Raw genomic sequence first — 17,519 nt, 5'->3', positions numbered from 1 at the left:
GCTAATATAACAAATTTGCACTAATTTCCTAAAACCTCTCTACCTAATTTAAACATAAATATATGATTCTCATTTCACTTTTATTTGATCTTATATTTATATTATTTTAAATTATTATAAAATATATAAATAGTTAGTAAATTTTAGTTTTTTTTTTTTCTGCATATGTTACAATTCAAATTTTTTAAAACGAACATATATTACTCAATCGATGAATAAAAATATGTGTGTAATCTATATTAACATTTTTAAGAACAAATTGAGCATTTAATCATGTCGTTATTTTATTCAGACCCGAAATTGAGTCATTCGGATCTTTTTTTAATTTTTACAATTATCTAAAATGAGACAGTATATCACGGGTGAAATCCTAATTAGTATTTTAAGATACAATTATAAATTGTTTTTACGGGTTGGTCCAAAAACACACACTAATTTAAAAATATACATGGAAACTATTTGAAAGCAACTTTCAAATTAACTCGAATTATATGACATTTAAATAAAAGTGTTATTAAAAAAATAACAAAATGATGTTTAATTTCATTTTAGATTATATGGTTGGACGGGTTTGGGTCAATATTAATACGAGACAATATACCACAGGTGAAATCCTATAAATAACAAATCAAAATACAATTATACAATCTTAAACACTAAACAAAACAAATACAACTTAAAATTTTTTATTTTAGATACAACGCATGTGACCCGAGGTATACAACAAAAAATATTATACACAATAAATTCATCAATTTATAAAAATAAAAAAATCAAATAATTAACCCGCGGTGTACCGCGGGTCATATCCTAATATGATTATTATTTTGATCAAAATGAAAATACGAGAAGAACCAAGAATGGGCCTATGAAAGCTAAGTCCAATAAAAAAAAAACATGAGTCGTCGTGGTTTATCGAGCGACGCGTTGAGACAGAGTTACTGATAATCATTGTTTTAGGCTAAGATCGGTGAGCCACCCAACCACCTTCCTATTTTAATTTAATGCTTTTCTTTTTTAAAAAAATCGAAGAAAATAAAAAGCCCAGAAAGAGCCCAAAAAACGCAGAGAGACAAAATTAAAGAAAGAAAAAAAAACTTGCTCAATCATCTCCGATCTCCTCCGATCTTGTTCCAAATCTCTCCGGTGAAAAGACGATGTACGTAAGAGCACTTCCGACGACGGATGTGAATCGGAACACAGAGTGGTTCACATATCCAGGTGTTTGGACTACTTATATTCTCATCCTCTTCTTCTCTTGGCTCCTTGTTCTCTCCGTCTTCCATTGTTCTCCTGGCATCGCTTGGACCATTGTTCATCTCGCTCATTTCACCGTAACTATTCCGATCTCCGATCTGGTTTCTTTCAGTTTCCGATTTGTTCGATTTCTAGATTTGAATTTTTTGTGAGTTTTTCTAGGTCACGTATCATTCGTTTCATTGGAAGAAGGGAACACCGTTTGGTGATGATCAAGGAATCTATAATAGATTGACTTGGTGGGAACAGATTGATAATGGCAAACAGCTTACACGTAATCGCAAATTTCTCACCGTTGTTCCTGTTGTCTTGTAAGTTCTTCTCTCAAATCTTTAGGAGGATTTTGTTTGTATCACCTTCATTAGGTTTAGAATCGAAAATTGGCTTGGCTCGGTTCCTATGATTTGTTGTAGTTTTTGCCTTGAGTTATGTTTGGATATACATTGATCTTGATCTTCATTTTCCCTACCTACTTGTTCGTTGTCTTCTCGTAGCGAATTCCAATGTAGAGATGCTTTGGTTCATCAGATTATGTAGTCGATGTTTGAAAATATAGATGCTTTCGTTTTGTTTCGTAGCGAATCCCGATGTAGAGATGCTTTCGTTCATCAGATTATGTAGTCGATAGATGCTTTCGTTTTGTTACGGTGCTCATTTTACATCTGGTTATGTAGAGATGCTTTCAAGGAGCTTAATTAATCTCTGTCTATCTAATTACAATTATATTCCTAGGTAGAGTGGTTGTTTTGACATTTTGATTGGCATAACTAAGTGTACATTTTGACATGACTATCAAATATTCTTGCATATACACAAGTCCCTTACATTCTCCTTATTTTGAAATTCTGTTTGTTGAGTTTGCTTCAAAAGTGTTGCTTATCTATTCACTGATTATAGGATCTCAGTTCCCTATTACGATTGATATCACTTTGCTTTTAGGATTCTTTAACTAGTTGCCCAAGAACCTTGGATTTAGGGTTTTTTTTGCAATGTCCTTTAGACATTTATACAAGACATAATTAAGGTCTGTTGTAAGATTGCTGAATCTCTCTTAAAAGAAGCACTACTAGATTGTGTAGTGGAATACCTCAATTGCTGTGTAATCAATGATTGGATCGTTGTGACCTAAAAGTCTGACCAAACTTTGCATGTAGGTACTTGATTGCCTCTCACACAACAGACTATCAGCACCCGATGCTCTTTCTCAACACACTGGCCGTATTTGTCATGGTGGTCGCGAAATTCCCGCACATGCACAAGGTCCGCATATTTGGAATCAATGGAGACCAATGAAAAACTTGAGAAAACAAAGAAAAAGGTTTGTGTATAATGCGAATCAAGTATTTGGAATGTGGAATCCAACAACAAATGCCATCGTCATTCAACATGTCTGTACTATACAGACATCGAATCCCAACCGGAGAAAAAAATGTGTTATTTGGTCACATCCCATCATCGCTTATTCAAACCTTTCTACTCTTTGTTTGGGGCTTCTAATCAATTCATATTTGATATCTTATATGGTTGTCTTAGTTTCTTATTTGTATAATCCCAAAACTGGTTACAACAGAAAGTTGTTTAGCGAGCAATCTAGGGTTTGAATGAATAGTTGGGGAAGATTTATTTATATATACCGTTTTGGACATATAGATTCTTGATTATTAAGATGTGAAATCGAACAGCTATTCAACCCAAAGTTTTTTCTTGAGATAAAAGAAGAACCCATGATTTGAAATGTGGCACTAGTGGTATTTTTGTTACCAAGGCGAGAAGTAATTAAGAGACAATATCTTCTCGAAAAAGGTCCTCCTATAGTGCATATAGCGAGAAGTACTTTTGGCTATATGCACTAACCAAAAAAAAGAAGAACGAACCTCCTTACAAGAGAAATAAAATGTAGTACAATTTACGAGAATCGAGAAAGAAACTGGTTAATGTGAATAAGACCAGTGAAATGAAGCAATGACACAGTTTAGTTATTACATGCAACATAGGTCGTGATGGGTGCTCGAATCCTTGAAAAACTCTCACACCAATGACATGTGGAAGCTTTTCTTTTACTATTTTTGGATACATAATCTAAATAAGTACGAAAAACCATAAATTAAATGTGTAAACAGATGATTTTTTGTTGTTGTTGTTGTTGATGAATTATGTTAGTAACAAAATACAGTTTCGCACACGTGAGGTAATGTAGGGAAATTGACAAAATCGTGTTCCCACCACCTAAAAACAATAAAAATAAGTGTGTCAATGAATAATAATAATTAGATGACACATAAAACCAAATTAAAACAATAGGGAATTTTTATTTTAAAAAATTCGTCCATTTGTGCCCTGAGTTATCACCTCGTTCCTAATTGTTTAGTGAATAGGTGGGTCACATATATGATATATCTGAATTGACTCACACAATAGCTAGCATTTGTTCATATATCAATAGGCAATAACAAAACACAAACAATGACCAAATCAAAATGTGGGAGAAAAATACAAATGAGAATGATCAATTTTCGTAAATCAAGAAGTAGTATAATTTCATTTATGTCAAATCTAGAGAAGAAAAGTAAAAAATACTATTTTTTTTTTTGACGTCTATATTTATTATTTATTGCAAATTATGAGAACTGTTACATAGACGATTCTACAACGGACAATTCCTTCCGACCCTTATTAGATCCACGACAGACGACACTTCATTCTCCACGCTCTTGACGGACACCTTCAATGATCCATGACCTGACGACACTTCTCTCTCGGCGTAGAATCCTGGCGAACGGCTATAATTGTACTTCGCTGGAGATCTCCTGCACACTTGCCTCCTTTAATCTGCAAATTTATTAATAAATCGCAATATCTGGGACTCGAACCCCATACCTCTTGGTGTTGAAGCATTAATTAACCCTTAGTCAACCAATGGGCCAAGGGGGCTTCCACGTAAAAAATACTATTAAAGAAAGAAACTTCAACATATGATTATTGAAATAAAAGTAGGATTATAATATTCAAGTTGACTAAGTAAGTGCAAACAATATTTGACCATTTCAAAATTAGTGTTTTTTTTTGTTTTTAAAAGCAAAAAACGAGAGAGAAGAAAAAGACAAAAGAAGGAAAGGATCTTTGTTCGTTAAATTTGTTTCTCTCTTCCTCTCTTCTTCTTCGTACAATCGAAGAAACAAAACTCTCAATTTCCGAAAATATCGCTCTTAAACCTCTCCAAATCTCTTTCTCTTAAAAATCAAACCTTTTTCTTATAAACCTTCGCAAGGAGATGCGACTTAAAAGAGCGTGACCCGAATCGACGCAAGAGTTTTAAACCCCTTCGTTTCTATGCAATAGTTTTAACCAGACAAAGACTATATATAGGAAAGAGCAAGACTTTGATTCAAACGGTTTGGTTTTGTTGAAGATATGTAAGTAAATTTCTAAAAAAACTCTTCGTTTTCTCTGTTGAATGTTGTATTGTTGAACTAACGAAATGGGTTCTTTGCTTTACTCTAAAGTAATCTCCTTTTTGCCGATGGTATTGATTTGCGATGATTTTATCTTACTACTTCCTTTGGTGTTAAGCGTAGTTTTGTTTAATTCGAACCATGGTTGCAAATTTCTGTCCTTTTAAAACAATTTTGTCCGATTTGCTCTGAATTTTGACTTTTATGACGAAATCTGTGTGTTTTTGATCAGAAGCTGTGATGGGTACTCGAGGGAACGAGGAAGAGGAAGATTGGTTTTGTGATGCTCGTGAAGAGGTTTCATCTGTTTCTGATTGTAACTCTGAAGTCGCCGATGAATTTGTTCAAGCAACTGGTGATATAGATCTCTGGACTATGAATCCAGAGAGTGTTACCAACCGTCGACAAAAGTTTTTTCAATCTATGGGTTTTAGTTTCAAAAAACGAGACTTTGATCTTGATCTTGATCTGTTGGGAGACTCTAGTTCCGACCATATTCCGGTTTCGAAACAGTTGAACTCTGTGTCTGAAACTGATCATGAGGAGGAAGACAAGGAGGAGAAGTTGTTGAGGAATGAATCTACTTCCTCTGGATCCTCTGTTTCATCAATGTCAACTTCTTCTTTGGCTGAGGCATTTAGTTTCAGAGGTGCATTTCTGAATCGTGCCAAGAATATTGATGATCAGATTTTGCTGACAAGAGATTATTCCAGTAATAGCAGTAGCATTGCTGAGGGATTGAGTGAATCTGGTTCGAATAGGTCTGATGGCTACGGAGATCTGCAGAACTCTCCAATGAGTCATTATGAAGAATCGCCTAAAAAAGGAGCTAGAGGGTGGATAAAGAAGTTAGGTGTGTTAACTCATATTCTTGACAAAACTGAAGAGTGCACCAATGGTGAGTCAATGGGATCATCGATACGGAGGCAATTAACTAGAGTTCAATCTTTTAAAAAGCAGTTCAAGGAGCTTTCGTCTCTGTGTATTGGACAGGAGTTCTCTGCGCATGATGGATCCATTGTAGTTATGAAGTTTTCGCATGATGGGAAGTACTTAGCTAGTGCTGGTGAAGATTGTGTTGTGCGAGTGTGGAATATAACAGAAGATGAGAGAAGAGACAACGAGTTTGAAGTGGCGGAGTCTGATTCAAGCTGTGTCTACTTTGGAATGAATGACAAGTCACAGATTGAGCCTCTCAAGACTGAGAATGAGAAGATCGAAAAGAGCAGAAGATTGTTGAGGAAGAAGTCAGAATCGACTTGCGCTGTGTTGCCCTCAAAAGTCTTCAGTATATCTGAAACCCCTCAGCACGAGTTCCGAGGACATACGGGTGAAATCTTGGATCTTTCTTGGTCGGAGAAAGGGGTAAATTACTACTGATTTTGTTTTTTTTTAAAACGATACTGTCTTTTTATGTTAAGATGAGATGATGGCACTAACAACTTGTGAATGTTTTGTAGTTTCTACTGTCATCTTCAGTGGACGAGACTGTTCGATTGTGGCGAGTTGGTTCTTCTGATGAATGTATCAGAGTTTTCTCTCATAAGAGTTTTGGTTAGTTTCTTCCGCGATTTGTCTTCTTCAATGCTATTTTTGGTATGTCTAATTAAGCACACTCTCTCTTCCTTGTTACAGTGACTTGTGTGGCATTTAATCCTGTGGATGACAATTTCTTTATAAGCGGATCGATTGATGGCATAGTTCGTATATGGGATGTGTCTCATTTCCGAGTTGTTAACTATACAGATATAAGAGAGATTGTTACAGCCTTGTGCTATTACCCTGATGCTAAGGGTGCTGTTGTAGGTTCTATGACTGGCGAATGTCGCTTTTACCATACAACTGGTATGTTTTTACTTTGCGAACTACCAAACCCGCAACTAGAATCATCTGTGTTTTGATATCTGAATCATCTTCTGAATCTCAGATAACCAGCTGCAACTGGATAGAGAGATCAGTTTACATGGGAAGAAGAAGGTTCCTAACAAAAGAATCACCGGTTTTCAGTTTTTTCCTGGTGATTCGGACAAAGTGATGGTTACTTCTGCTGATTCTCAACTCCGAATAATAAGCGGAGTGGATACAATCTGCAAGCTTAAAAAAGGTCCTAATCAAGTTTCTTCAAGATATGTGAATGCTGCTGTGAATTTGTTTGTTATTGATTTGGTTGATATATTGCAGCTTCAAGTCTTCGAACAACACTGATGAGTCCAACATTTGCTTCATTCACGTCTGATGGGAAACACATTGTCTCAACAATAGAAGACTCAGGCATTCATGTTTGGGACTACTCTCAACCAAACAAAAAGGCGTCTTCTCAGAAACCAAAGACCATCAGATCTTATGAGGGATTTCTCTCACAAAATGTGTCTGTGGCCATACCTTGGCTTGGCCAGGGGAAGGAGGAAACTATCATAGCCGATTTGGAAAAAAGTTTTGCTCATTTCCCGGCTCCCATGGACTATTTCTCTCCAATGAAAGGAGCAACTACATGGCCGGAAGAGAAGCTTGAAGTAGTAGCAGGTTCGGCTGCAGCAGCGGTCTCAGCAACAGTCAGCAGCAGATCCAAGTTGAGGCTCTTAAAGAGTGTGTGCCAGAACGTTAATGGCTCGACGCCTCACCTGTGGGGGCTTGTGATTGTGACAGCAACTTGGGACGGTATGATCAGAGTGTTCCATAACTACGGCTTACCAATTCGAGTCTAAAGACCGAAGCAGCGCATGTAGAGATTTGAAGAAAAATTGTGGCAGTGTTAGTGCAGCATTCTTTGATTTTGTTTGGAGCTCACTTAGCCTTAAGATGTGCACATAGGAATCAAGAACTAAGTCGGTCTCGTTGCATTTGCTTTTAATTGGTACGAGTATTTGTATAGTGATCTATTTGTGTGTGTGTGTGTAAAACACTCTGTTATAAAACAAAAATACACTTTTTCATCAATTCTACCTACGGATATAGTTAGATGGGCACGAGAAGAAAAGATTCCGTATCTTTCTTCTTTCGAGAGAAAATGGGAGACAGAGCAGCTGCATGTCCTGTGTCTGTAAGCGTAATGTTTAGGCCTAGTCAGATTGTTTCTGCTCAGAGTTTAGAGGCTCAAGCCGCTTCCATTGCTGATATCATTGGTTTGCTTTTGCCTCCTGTGAATTTCTGTGGTATAGCTTCAAACTATCTGAAGCGGTTGTCTATTCCGAGGATAAGGTTCTTGAGCAGGTGCGTCTCTTACAGAACTGGTCAATGCCTAGCGAGTTATATCTGTCGAAGAACGAGCTCAGGCTTCCCACCCGTGTATGTGTCATGTCTATTATTGTTGTAGCTATACGGATGCTGTTTAACATCAATGGTTTTGGTGTATGGGAACGGAGTTTGGGTTTGCGTGATGCTAGTAAGGCTGATACAGAGTTATCAGATAGACACAAAAGCAACCACTGAGGAGCTTTTGAAAAACCTTGAAGCCAAATATTACGAGGTCGCTGTTGAAACCCATGGTAAATTCCTTTACCTACCTATATGATATGTTCATTTCTCTAGATCCTAACTTTCCTGAATGTTCTTTTTCTTTTGCAGAATGTGAAAAGGATCTTTTGCCATATTTATTGCACGGGAAAGACGAGATCTTTGCTGGCTTAGATGAAGCATCAGCTGATGCCACTTACATAACTGTTGATAATCTGTGGAATAGTTACCCGAAAGAAGAGGTGAAACCTGTTTATAGTTCTCTGTTTCAAATCCTACTATTCAATATGTGAAATTTAGTTCTTAAGTATAAATCATCTCTTTTACTGATACGGTTTTGCAAATCGATACAATGTACATACTCGATTAGACCTTAAGCTCTTTCAAATTCTGTGATATCACATATCAAACCTTATGCAATAGTATTACACTAGCCACTAGGCTAGGCAATCAAATATGCATACCACTTCTTTACACCAGTTTATATCCTGTGGATGGGAGATGCTCCATTATAACTTGTGAAACCTGCAACTTATACGATCAGTGTTTTACCAACACCTTAAGCCTCTGAACCAAATCTGAAAACTTTCTTTCTTTTATCTGCAAACTATAACCATAGATAGGTGAGCTTGAACCTGTCAACACTCAACTGATCTTGATTTCTTTGTCATCATTGAACTACTATGATACACCCTTTAACAGTGAATTATTCCATTTTAACTCTCCCTTAGACCAACAGATATTGACAATTGAAGATTACATAAAGAGAAGGACACTTAGGAGAAGTATATTTTGCTCAAGAAGGAACCACATTGAACTAGTACAGTGATTAGGAATTGCTTTGCCTTAAATACTGATACTTTTTCAATTGGCATCTAATAATAGTATAGGTATGTCCAAGGAATGAATTTTTCAAGTGTCTTATATACTAGTAGCAGTGTTCTAAAATGGATCTGATAATAGTATATGTCTAAGAGGTTTTCCTTATCTAAGCTTGTTTTGACAGATTAGGAAAGAGTTTCAACAATTTTTCCTCTAATTTAACTTCATTTACTTGTGTGTTTCACAGCGTTTTTCTTCAATACATGTGTTGCAATAAAAGGGGACTGGAGGATAATAATTGATGGTTGCAACGCGATAGTTCGCTCATCCATTACTATCAATTTGGAGACGCCTCTGCATATAGCATCGTCAGCGAATCGTGTAGCATTTGTCAGAAATCTTTTGGAGAGGATGCAGAGGAATGATTTGGCTCTTCGAAACAAATAGGGGCTACAAAGATTGTTCAGATGATGTGATTGCCAGGAACCCTGATCTTGTACAAATTCGTGGGAATAACGGACAACTTCCTCTGCTGACTGCAATCATCTTTGGGCATATGGAAACAGTTTCATTTCTCTTCGAGAGAACAAACTTCAACTTGTTAAACAATGGGATGTTGGAAAAGCATATGCTCTAATTTGTTTGGTACGTAAATCCTCTTCTTTTGTCATTATGGTCCAATCTATTACTCTATATAGTTATCAGCACCAGATTTTGTAATTTTAATCTAAAATTTCTTCTATGAATATATATTTTTAAGCATAAAATATAATCACTAAAATTTTAAAAAATATTTGAGCATAAATGTAATAATTCAAAATTTAAAATATAGATCTATATAAACTCTAAACTTATTTTACGAAGCGGTATACAACATATATATTATCGACTATAATGTTTCTTTGACAAATAAATGGTTTGAGATATATCACGTGTTAACAAAAATCACTTAAAAATTTGCAGGAAAATAAACGGTGTCGAAGACCATCTAATGATCATTTATCTCTAAAATAGTTTATTTCTTATTCATATTCCATGATGATATTTCTTAAAAAGCTTTGACGTTAATTATCGATTGTTGTAATTGTAAATATTATTTATGATTAGATGTTGATATGAACATAACATAATTCCATATGAAATGCGAATATACCGAATTTCATGAACATTATTTAGTGTAAAGGTATATCTATAATACCATGTTGGTAGAACCGCTTTAGCGAACTTGTTTTACCCATCGAAGCAAGTGCAACGTGCCATAAGAGAATTCTCGACTAAGTCATCAATATGCATATCTTATCTCATTTTCAATGATTACATGGCCAAACGATTAAGCACAACTTTAAATCTAATAATCTGTTTAATATATTTTCTAAGAACCCATTCGTTTCACACAATGAATGAGATCTCAAAGATTTTACCTTAGTCATATGCATTATCTCTCTAAATTTCAGAAATTTATTTTCAAGCACTTTTAACTACCAATTTTTTGTCCTCTTTTATGATGCAATCGTTGCCTCTCGACATCTACTTTCTTTTCACCTTTTGTTAACTCACATACAATATATTGGATACAATATATTGGACTGTGAAATGATTTTCAATTCCTTAATTACTCTCTTTTAGTACTCAATTGTTTGGGTTAAAAGCATTTGACTCAAATGCTGAAATATAAAACTTGTGTTTTTTTTATTGATCAAGTTGTAGTTCCAATTAAGAATATGCTATACAAATTACATATCAGTTTTTTAACGGTTTCCAAATCATTTTTTGTATATTTTGTTGTAGAACTCATGAATAATATGATCATTGATTATTTCTTTTTTAAAGATGGATGATAACGTTTTAAAATTTTCAAGATTTTTTTTACAACTTCAAAAGATAAAGTGTGACTCTTACAATATTTTCGTCTTAAATTATAAATTTAAGTTGAATTTAGTAATCTTTTATTTTTTTAAAAGTAAAAATTTAATAATAAATAAAAATATGTAGTATATTGTTCTTAGAAACTAATGTTTTACTATCAAATTTATTTTTTGTTTTTAATTTTACATATAGAATTACACAAATTTAGTTTTATTCTACCATGAGTTTAAAATTTACTTCTATTATAAAATTCATTAACACATTTAAAATTTTGAAGTATGGTCATTTTTAATTTTTATCTGTTAAAAATCGAATTACAATATTACCAGTAATAAAAAAATTATAGTATTCTTTTTGTTATTTTAACATCTCACTTATATTATATAATTCGTTTTTTTTTTTATTTTTATTATTTTTTAATAATTATATTAACATAAATATGCACTAAATGAATGTCTTAAGTTTATTTTAATGTAAAATAAATAGTATTGCTTAGGTGGATGTTTAGGTGAATATGCTAGATGCAGAGAAGACTCTCCTATTGTATATATAGATTTGACTTAACACATGTAATATATATATTAGTATTAGTTGTTTTCAATTACTTAATCACTCTTCATGCATAATTAATAATGATTCATATTTATGTTCAGATTTTGCTCTGAGGCTGTTGGAGGGTAGAGACGCACTAGCTCTCTCTCGAGATTCCAAAGACCTGATGGCTTTAAAGCCTTATGCTATCTCGCCTAACCGCAGTAAGTTGATCCATACATGTTCTGAATCTATCAGGAGCTAAAACAAACTCCCCGTTTTTTAGTGTTTATGAATATCTTCAATGGAGGAAGAATGTCATCCTCAGCTCGTGAACTGATAGAAAGGCTATAGTCCCAGTTTCTGATGCATCTTTACTGAGACAGCCAACCAATTTTGCTTTTGCGGGGAAATGTTGATTATTCATATTTAATATTTAACTAAAGTTTAGAATGCTATTTGTGGAACTTTTCAAATATTGTGCTATTTTTGGAAGAAAAACTTATTTTAGTGCTATTTTTGTCAATCTCCCTTATAATAATTATAAGTAAACGTTTGATTTTTTTTTTTAAATCCAACCGCTACCGTCCGCAACCGCAAACACTTACGGAAAAGAGCTTTTGAAATCTAGCGATTTTGAACGGTTCAAAGCGGTATATAGCAGTTTCTATGTTTGGTACCAACCTCTAACAACCGCTAGCGAAAGAACCAATCAAGCCCTAGCCATAATTGTTTTTGTAGCTAATTAGGCACAAATTTGTTATGACTGGCCATGACATAGTCTTGTGTCTCGTTTATGGCTAACATATGCTAGCTATAATTTGTTAATAACTAATTTCTGGCTTTGAACAGTTTTTCCACATAAGCCATCTTTGAAGCTGATTAGAAGCAACTCATTGATGCCTTGACCAGTGCCGGCCTGATAAATTTGGGTGCCCTAAGCAAAATTAAAGTCCATAAAAAAAAAATTCTTTTAAATTAGATTTTTACCATTAAAAAGAATGTTGTAGTTGTCTCTAAACACCCACAATATTTTTAAAATGACCTATAAAAATTATTGTATATAAGAAAACTTGACAAATTTTTAAGTAAAAAGGCCCTTACATTTTGAGGCCCAAATCGATGGCTTCAGTGACTTGCCCTCTGCGCTGGCCCTGGCCTTGACCGGTGAGTTTGTGTAGTCCTTGTTTAAACCTTTATATGCATATAACAATCACATGTTCAAGTGCCACGAGGAGGTTGAGATGGTGTTTCTCCCAAGGAAAGGTAATTGATTGGTTAGTAGCAAAAGGAAAGTTTTTTTTTTTTTTGGAGTTAGTACCTAAACTTTATTCTATAGTGGCAAAAAATTAAGCACGACCATTACTTTTGGGATTTTAAGCTAATTAAGTTAGGGCTACTAATCCTGATGAATATACTCAAATAATTCCATAAAGATCAAATTACACCACTTTTAATTTCCCATCTCGACAATAATTGATTTGAAATCTTCTATCGTGGGGTTGCAATCACCTTTATATGCTCACCGTTGTCCATCACCCATTTCATGTCCATATTGACATCACGAAATTTTGCTAATGAAATTCGGACAACGCTACATTTCAAATTTTTTTGCTAAGTGCTACATTTCAAATTAGTAAGTGGAGTTCTAATGTTGTTTGTCTCCTAAGATAACTTCATAGTACTGCATATTGGAAGATGCAACCTGATCATCACCTTCTACTTCTAGGAGATGATCAAAAAGACAAATGGTAGTTTGAGGAACATGACTGTTGGAGATACATTCCGGTTTAGCTGATCAATGTTGGTTTACTTCAATTCATGATGGTTTACTCTTGGTTATACTAAACGTGGGCCTAAAGCTGTGGGATCGCTATCATCATCCCATAAGATCCGTGACTCTCCACGAGATCAGTTCTGTAAATATATTGTTTCCTAAATTGTGATGATCTGATATGTAAAGATTCTTGCTCATTCGTGTATATAATGATGTATGTAATTCTTCACAAATCAATACAGAAAATTCTGAACCTCTGTTCTTTCATGGTATCAGAGCTTGAAGCTCTCTTATAAAAACAAAAAGCGTCTTTTCTTTGTTTTTCCGATCAACGATGGCTGACGAAGAACACCAGGAGAATCTGAACGGCAATCCAGCCGTGAACCTGACCAACGGAGTGAGAAGAAAAATCTCACCGTACGATCTGACCTCTGCTGACAATCCCGGTGCCGTAATCTCCCATCCGTTGTTGAAGGGGACCAATTACGATGAATGGGCGTGTGGAATCAAGACTGCACTGTGCTCTCGAAAGAAGTTCGGCTTCCTCGATGGGACAATTGCACGACCTGAAGATGGATCTCCGGATCTTGAAGACTGGTGGACCATTCAAGCCCTTTTGGTGTCTTGGATAAAGATGACCATTGATCCGGTGCTCAGATCTAATATCTCGCATAGAGATGTGGCAAAGGATCTTTGGGATCATTTGAAGAAACGTTTTTCTGTTATGAATGGACCCAAGCTGCAGCAAATCAAGGCGGAGTTGGCGTGTTGCAAACAGAGGGGTCTTGCGATTGAAAACTACTATGGAAAGTTGATGAAGATTTGGGACAGCATGGCGAGTTTTCGACCTCTTCGCACTTGTAAGTGCGGAAAATGTGAATGTGATCTTGGAACTCTCCAAGAGAAAGATCGTGAGGAGGAGAAGGTTCATCAGTTCCTTTTTGGACTTGATGATACTCTGTTTCGGACTGTTCGGTCTAGTCTTGTCTCTCGTGTACCAGTGCAGCCATTGGAAGAGGTGTACAATATTGTGAGGCAGGAAGAAGACTTGATTCGCAATGGTGTTAAGATGGTGGAGGAGCAGTCCGACGTGAGTGCCTTCGCTGTTCAGGTGAGATCGCGTTCAAACCAGTATCAAACGCGAGGTGATGACAAGGAGAAAGGAGTGATGTGTAAACATTGCAATCGTGGTGGTCATTCATCCGACAGTTGCTATGCGGTGATCGGATATCCTGAGTGGTGGGGAGAAAGACCGAGGAGTCGGTCTATGCAAAGCCGCGGTCGTGGAGGAGCCTCTTCTAGTGGTGGCAGAGGACGTGGAAACATGACATATGCAAATCATGTTCATGTTTCAGATATTGACACAAAGGAGCAGGCTCATTATGTGGTGACTGATCAAGATCGCAATGGCGTGAGTGGTATCACGGACAGTCAATGGCGCTCTATCAAACAAATCCTCAACCCGGGTAGCAAAGAGTTCAAAACCGACAAACTGACGGGTAAGCCTAATTTTCCCTCTTGGATTATGGATTCAGGAGCATCTCATCATTTGACAGGTAGATTTGATATTCTGACAAATGTGAGAGATATGGCTCCGGTTCTGATTATTTTAGCTGATGGTAGAGAAAAAGTGTCGGTTAAAGAAGGAACAGTTAGGCTTGGTTCGAATTTGGTCATGAAATCTGTGTTTTATGTTGAAGAATTTCAGTCTGATTTGATCTCAATTGGACAATTGATGGATGAGAATCATTGTGTGTTGCAAGTGGCTGACCACTTTCTTGTGGTGCAGGACCGCATTACGAGGACTTTGATTGGAGCGGGAACTAGAGTAGGAGGGACGTTTCACTTTCGTAGTACGGAGATCGCAGCATCAGTCACAACAAAGGAGAAGGAGGATTATGAGCTGTGGCATAGTCGGATGGGTCATCCTTCTGCGAAAGTCGTCGGTCTACTTCCCGCAATTTCTGTTTCCGTTTCTTCTTCCAATTTGAATAAAGCGTGTGATATTTGTCTCCGCGCCAAGCAAACAAGAAATTCTTTTCCTTTGAGTATGAATAAAACTTCACGAGTTTTTGAATTGATACATTGTGATTTGTGGGGGCCTTACCGAACACCGTCGTATTCAGGAGCAAAGTATTTTTTAACGATAGTGGATGATTACTCAAGATGTGTCTGGTTATATCTGTTAGCTGATAAAACTGAAGCTCCTAGGCATTTGAAAAATTTCTTTGCGTTAACAGAACGTCAATTTGGGGTTAAGGTTCAAACAGTGAGAAGTGATAGTGGATCGGAATTTATGTGCTTGACCACATATTTTCATGAACAAGGAATTGCGCATGAGCGCTCTTGTGTATCGACGCCTGAACAGAATGGCCGAGTAGAGAGGAAGCATCGCCATATCCTGAATGTTGCGAGAGCATTGAGATTTCAAGCAAATCTACCGATAGAGTTTTGGGGTGAGTGTGTGCTTACGGCTGCATATCTGATTAATCGTACACCAAGCTCAGTTCTTAACAATGTTACTCCGTATGAGCGTCTGCATAACAAACAGCCACAGTTTGATCATCTGAGAATTTTTGGAAGTTTGTGTTATGCTCATAATCGAAAACGGAGTGGTGACAAGTTTGAATCAAGGAGTCGACGGTGTATCTTTGCTGGTTATCCTCATGGCCAGAAAGGTTGGAGATTGTATGATCTTGAAACAGGAGAATTCTTTGTGTCAAGAGATGTTGTTTTTTCAGAAACAGAGTTTCCATTTCAGAAAAATTCAACTTCAAAAACTTGTGTCGTGGAAGAAGAAGAACAAGAACTGTGGGCTCCAATTTCAGATGGCCCATTGGAAGAAAATGAAGGAGAAAATCATTTAGGCCCAATAAATCAGACAAGCCCAATTGATGGAGACTCAGCCCAAAAAGGATCACAGCCTCACGAAATTGTTCCAGAGGCTCGTCTCGACGGAGCTTGTGCTTCAACATCAACCTCTGTCATTCGAAATCCGACAGAGGAGGGTCCGGTGACTCGACCTTCGGTTCAACCAGCTAATAAGACTGTAGCACCGGTGCATCAACCTGCGACTCGACAAGGTGCACGCAAAAGAGAACCTCCTGTCAAGCTAAAAGATTATGTGGTTAATTCTGTAGAGTTTCAAGCGAGTACCTCAACTTTTGATAAGGTCAAATATCCAATTTCCAATCATGACAATGGCTCTCGATTCTCGAAGTCTCATACTGCGTATATGGCTGCGGTGGCGACGGCCAAGGAACCCAAATCGTATAAGGCTGCGGTTGCGGATGAGCGATGGCAACAAGCAATGGGAACAGAGATTGATGCCCAAGAAGAGAATAACACTTGGACAATTGAAGATCTTCCTCCAGGGAAACGAGCAATTGGATGTCAATGGGTGTACAAGGTAAAGCACCATTCTGATGGAACAATTGAAAGGTACAAAGCACGTCTTGTGGCTCTTGGCAACAAACAGAAAGAAGGTGAAGATTACGGAGAAACTTTTGCGCCTGTAGCGAAAATGGGAACTGTGAGGACATTTTTGGATGTTGCAGCAAAACGCAATTGGGAAATTCATCAAATGGACGTTCACAACGCGTTTTTACACGGAGATTTACATGAGGAGGTATACATGAAACTACCCCCGGGATTTGAAGCTTCTCATCCTAATAAGGTATGTCGTCTACGAAAAGCGTTGTACGGTTTAAAACAAGCGCCGCGATGTTGGTTTGAAAAACTGACCAGTGCTTTGAAGGCTTACGGGTTTGAGCAGTCTTTGGTTGATTACTCTTTGTTCACATTAGAAAAAGATGGTATTCGTATCAACATTTTGATATACGTTGACGACTTGATCATTACGGGAAGCTCACCAAAGGCAACACAAGATTTTAAGGATTATCTCTCTTCATGTTTTCACATGAAAGATTTGGGATACTTGAAATATTTTTTGGGCATCGAGGTTGCGAGAAACTCGACAGGAATCTACATATGTCAAAGGAAATATGCACTAGATATAATCTCCGAAACGGGTCTGTTGGGAGCAAAACCGGCCAGCTTTCCCCTTGAGCAGAATCATAATCTGGCCTTGTCAACATCACCTCTACTTTCCGAGCCTCAACGATACCGGCGACTAATTGGTCGCTTAATTTATTTGGCAGTTACACGACCCGATTTGGCGTACTCCGTTCATATTCTGGCACAATTTATGCAGCTTCCGCGTGAAGATCACTGGGATGCTGCACTCCGCATTGTTCGTTATCTGAAATCAGACCCAGGCCAGGGTATTTTGCTGCGTAAAGACGGTGATTTTCAAATCACTGGTTGGTGTGATTCAGACTGGGCCAGTTGTCCGTTAACAC

The 17,519-nt window shown here is 36.8% G+C and overlaps 3 protein-coding genes across 3 annotated transcripts; all 3 read left to right on the top strand.

The window, feature by feature from the left end:
- The first annotated feature begins 932 nt into the window (after positions 1-932).
- On the top strand, positions 933-2,906 carry LOC9306669 (ORM1-like protein 3). Its single transcript, XM_002870552.2, has 3 exons — positions 933-1,334; positions 1,420-1,568; positions 2,412-2,906. Exons 1-3 carry the CDS (start codon positions 1,158-1,160, stop codon positions 2,548-2,550), a joined length of 465 nt encoding a protein of 154 aa, XP_002870598.1. The 5' UTR covers positions 933-1,157; the 3' UTR covers positions 2,551-2,906.
- A 1,456-nt stretch (positions 2,907-4,362) lies between these two features.
- Positions 4,363-7,646, top strand: LOC9306667 (uncharacterized WD repeat-containing protein C18H10.05). Its single transcript, XM_021019264.1, has 6 exons — positions 4,363-4,670; positions 4,942-6,074; positions 6,170-6,263; positions 6,345-6,554; positions 6,637-6,813; positions 6,891-7,646. Exons 2-6 carry the CDS (start codon positions 4,950-4,952, stop codon positions 7,412-7,414), a joined length of 2,130 nt encoding a protein of 709 aa, XP_020874923.1. The 5' UTR covers positions 4,363-4,670; positions 4,942-4,949; the 3' UTR covers positions 7,415-7,646.
- A 75-nt stretch (positions 7,647-7,721) lies between these two features.
- On the top strand, positions 7,722-8,677 carry LOC9304640 (TATA box-binding protein-associated factor RNA polymerase I subunit B). The gene is made up of 2 exons (XM_021019265.1): positions 7,722-8,194; positions 8,274-8,677. Exons 1-2 carry the CDS (start codon positions 8,047-8,049, stop codon positions 8,453-8,455), a joined length of 330 nt encoding a protein of 109 aa, XP_020874924.1. The 5' UTR covers positions 7,722-8,046; the 3' UTR covers positions 8,456-8,677.
- The last annotated feature ends 8,842 nt before the right edge of the window (positions 8,678-17,519 follow it).

The sequence above is a fragment of the Arabidopsis lyrata genome (genome assembly GCF_000004255.2).
Source record: "Arabidopsis lyrata subsp. lyrata unplaced genomic scaffold ARALYscaffold_7, whole genome shotgun sequence".
Lineage (NCBI taxonomy): Eukaryota > Viridiplantae > Streptophyta > Magnoliopsida > Brassicales > Brassicaceae > Arabidopsis > Arabidopsis lyrata.
This window is presented reverse-complemented; position numbering and strand designations above follow the sequence as displayed.

Bases quoted from the DNA above. Each gene is read 5' to 3' on its own strand.
- LOC9306669 (XM_002870552.2), top strand. From the start codon at position 1,158: ATGTACGTAAGAGCACTTCCGACGACGGATGTGAATCGGAACACAGAG. The intron at 1,335-1,419 runs GTAACTATTCCG...GAGTTTTTCTAG, and splicing joins TTCATCTCGCTCATTTCACC to GTCACGTATCATTCGTTTCA. The intron at 1,569-2,411 runs GTAAGTTCTTCT...CTTTGCATGTAG, and splicing joins ACCGTTGTTCCTGTTGTCTT to GTACTTGATTGCCTCTCACA.
- LOC9304640 (XM_021019265.1), top strand. From the start codon at position 8,047: ATGGTTTTGGTGTATGGGAACGGAGTTTGGGTTTGCGTGATGCTAGTA. The intron at 8,195-8,273 runs GTAAATTCCTTT...TTTCTTTTGCAG, and splicing joins GGTCGCTGTTGAAACCCATG to AATGTGAAAAGGATCTTTTG.
- LOC9306667 (XM_021019264.1), top strand. From the start codon at position 4,950: ATGGGTACTCGAGGGAACGAGGAAGAGGAAGATTGGTTTTGTGATGCT. The intron at 6,075-6,169 runs GTAAATTACTAC...AATGTTTTGTAG, and splicing joins TTTCTTGGTCGGAGAAAGGG to TTTCTACTGTCATCTTCAGT. The intron at 6,555-6,636 runs GTATGTTTTTAC...TCTGAATCTCAG, and splicing joins TCGCTTTTACCATACAACTG to ATAACCAGCTGCAACTGGAT.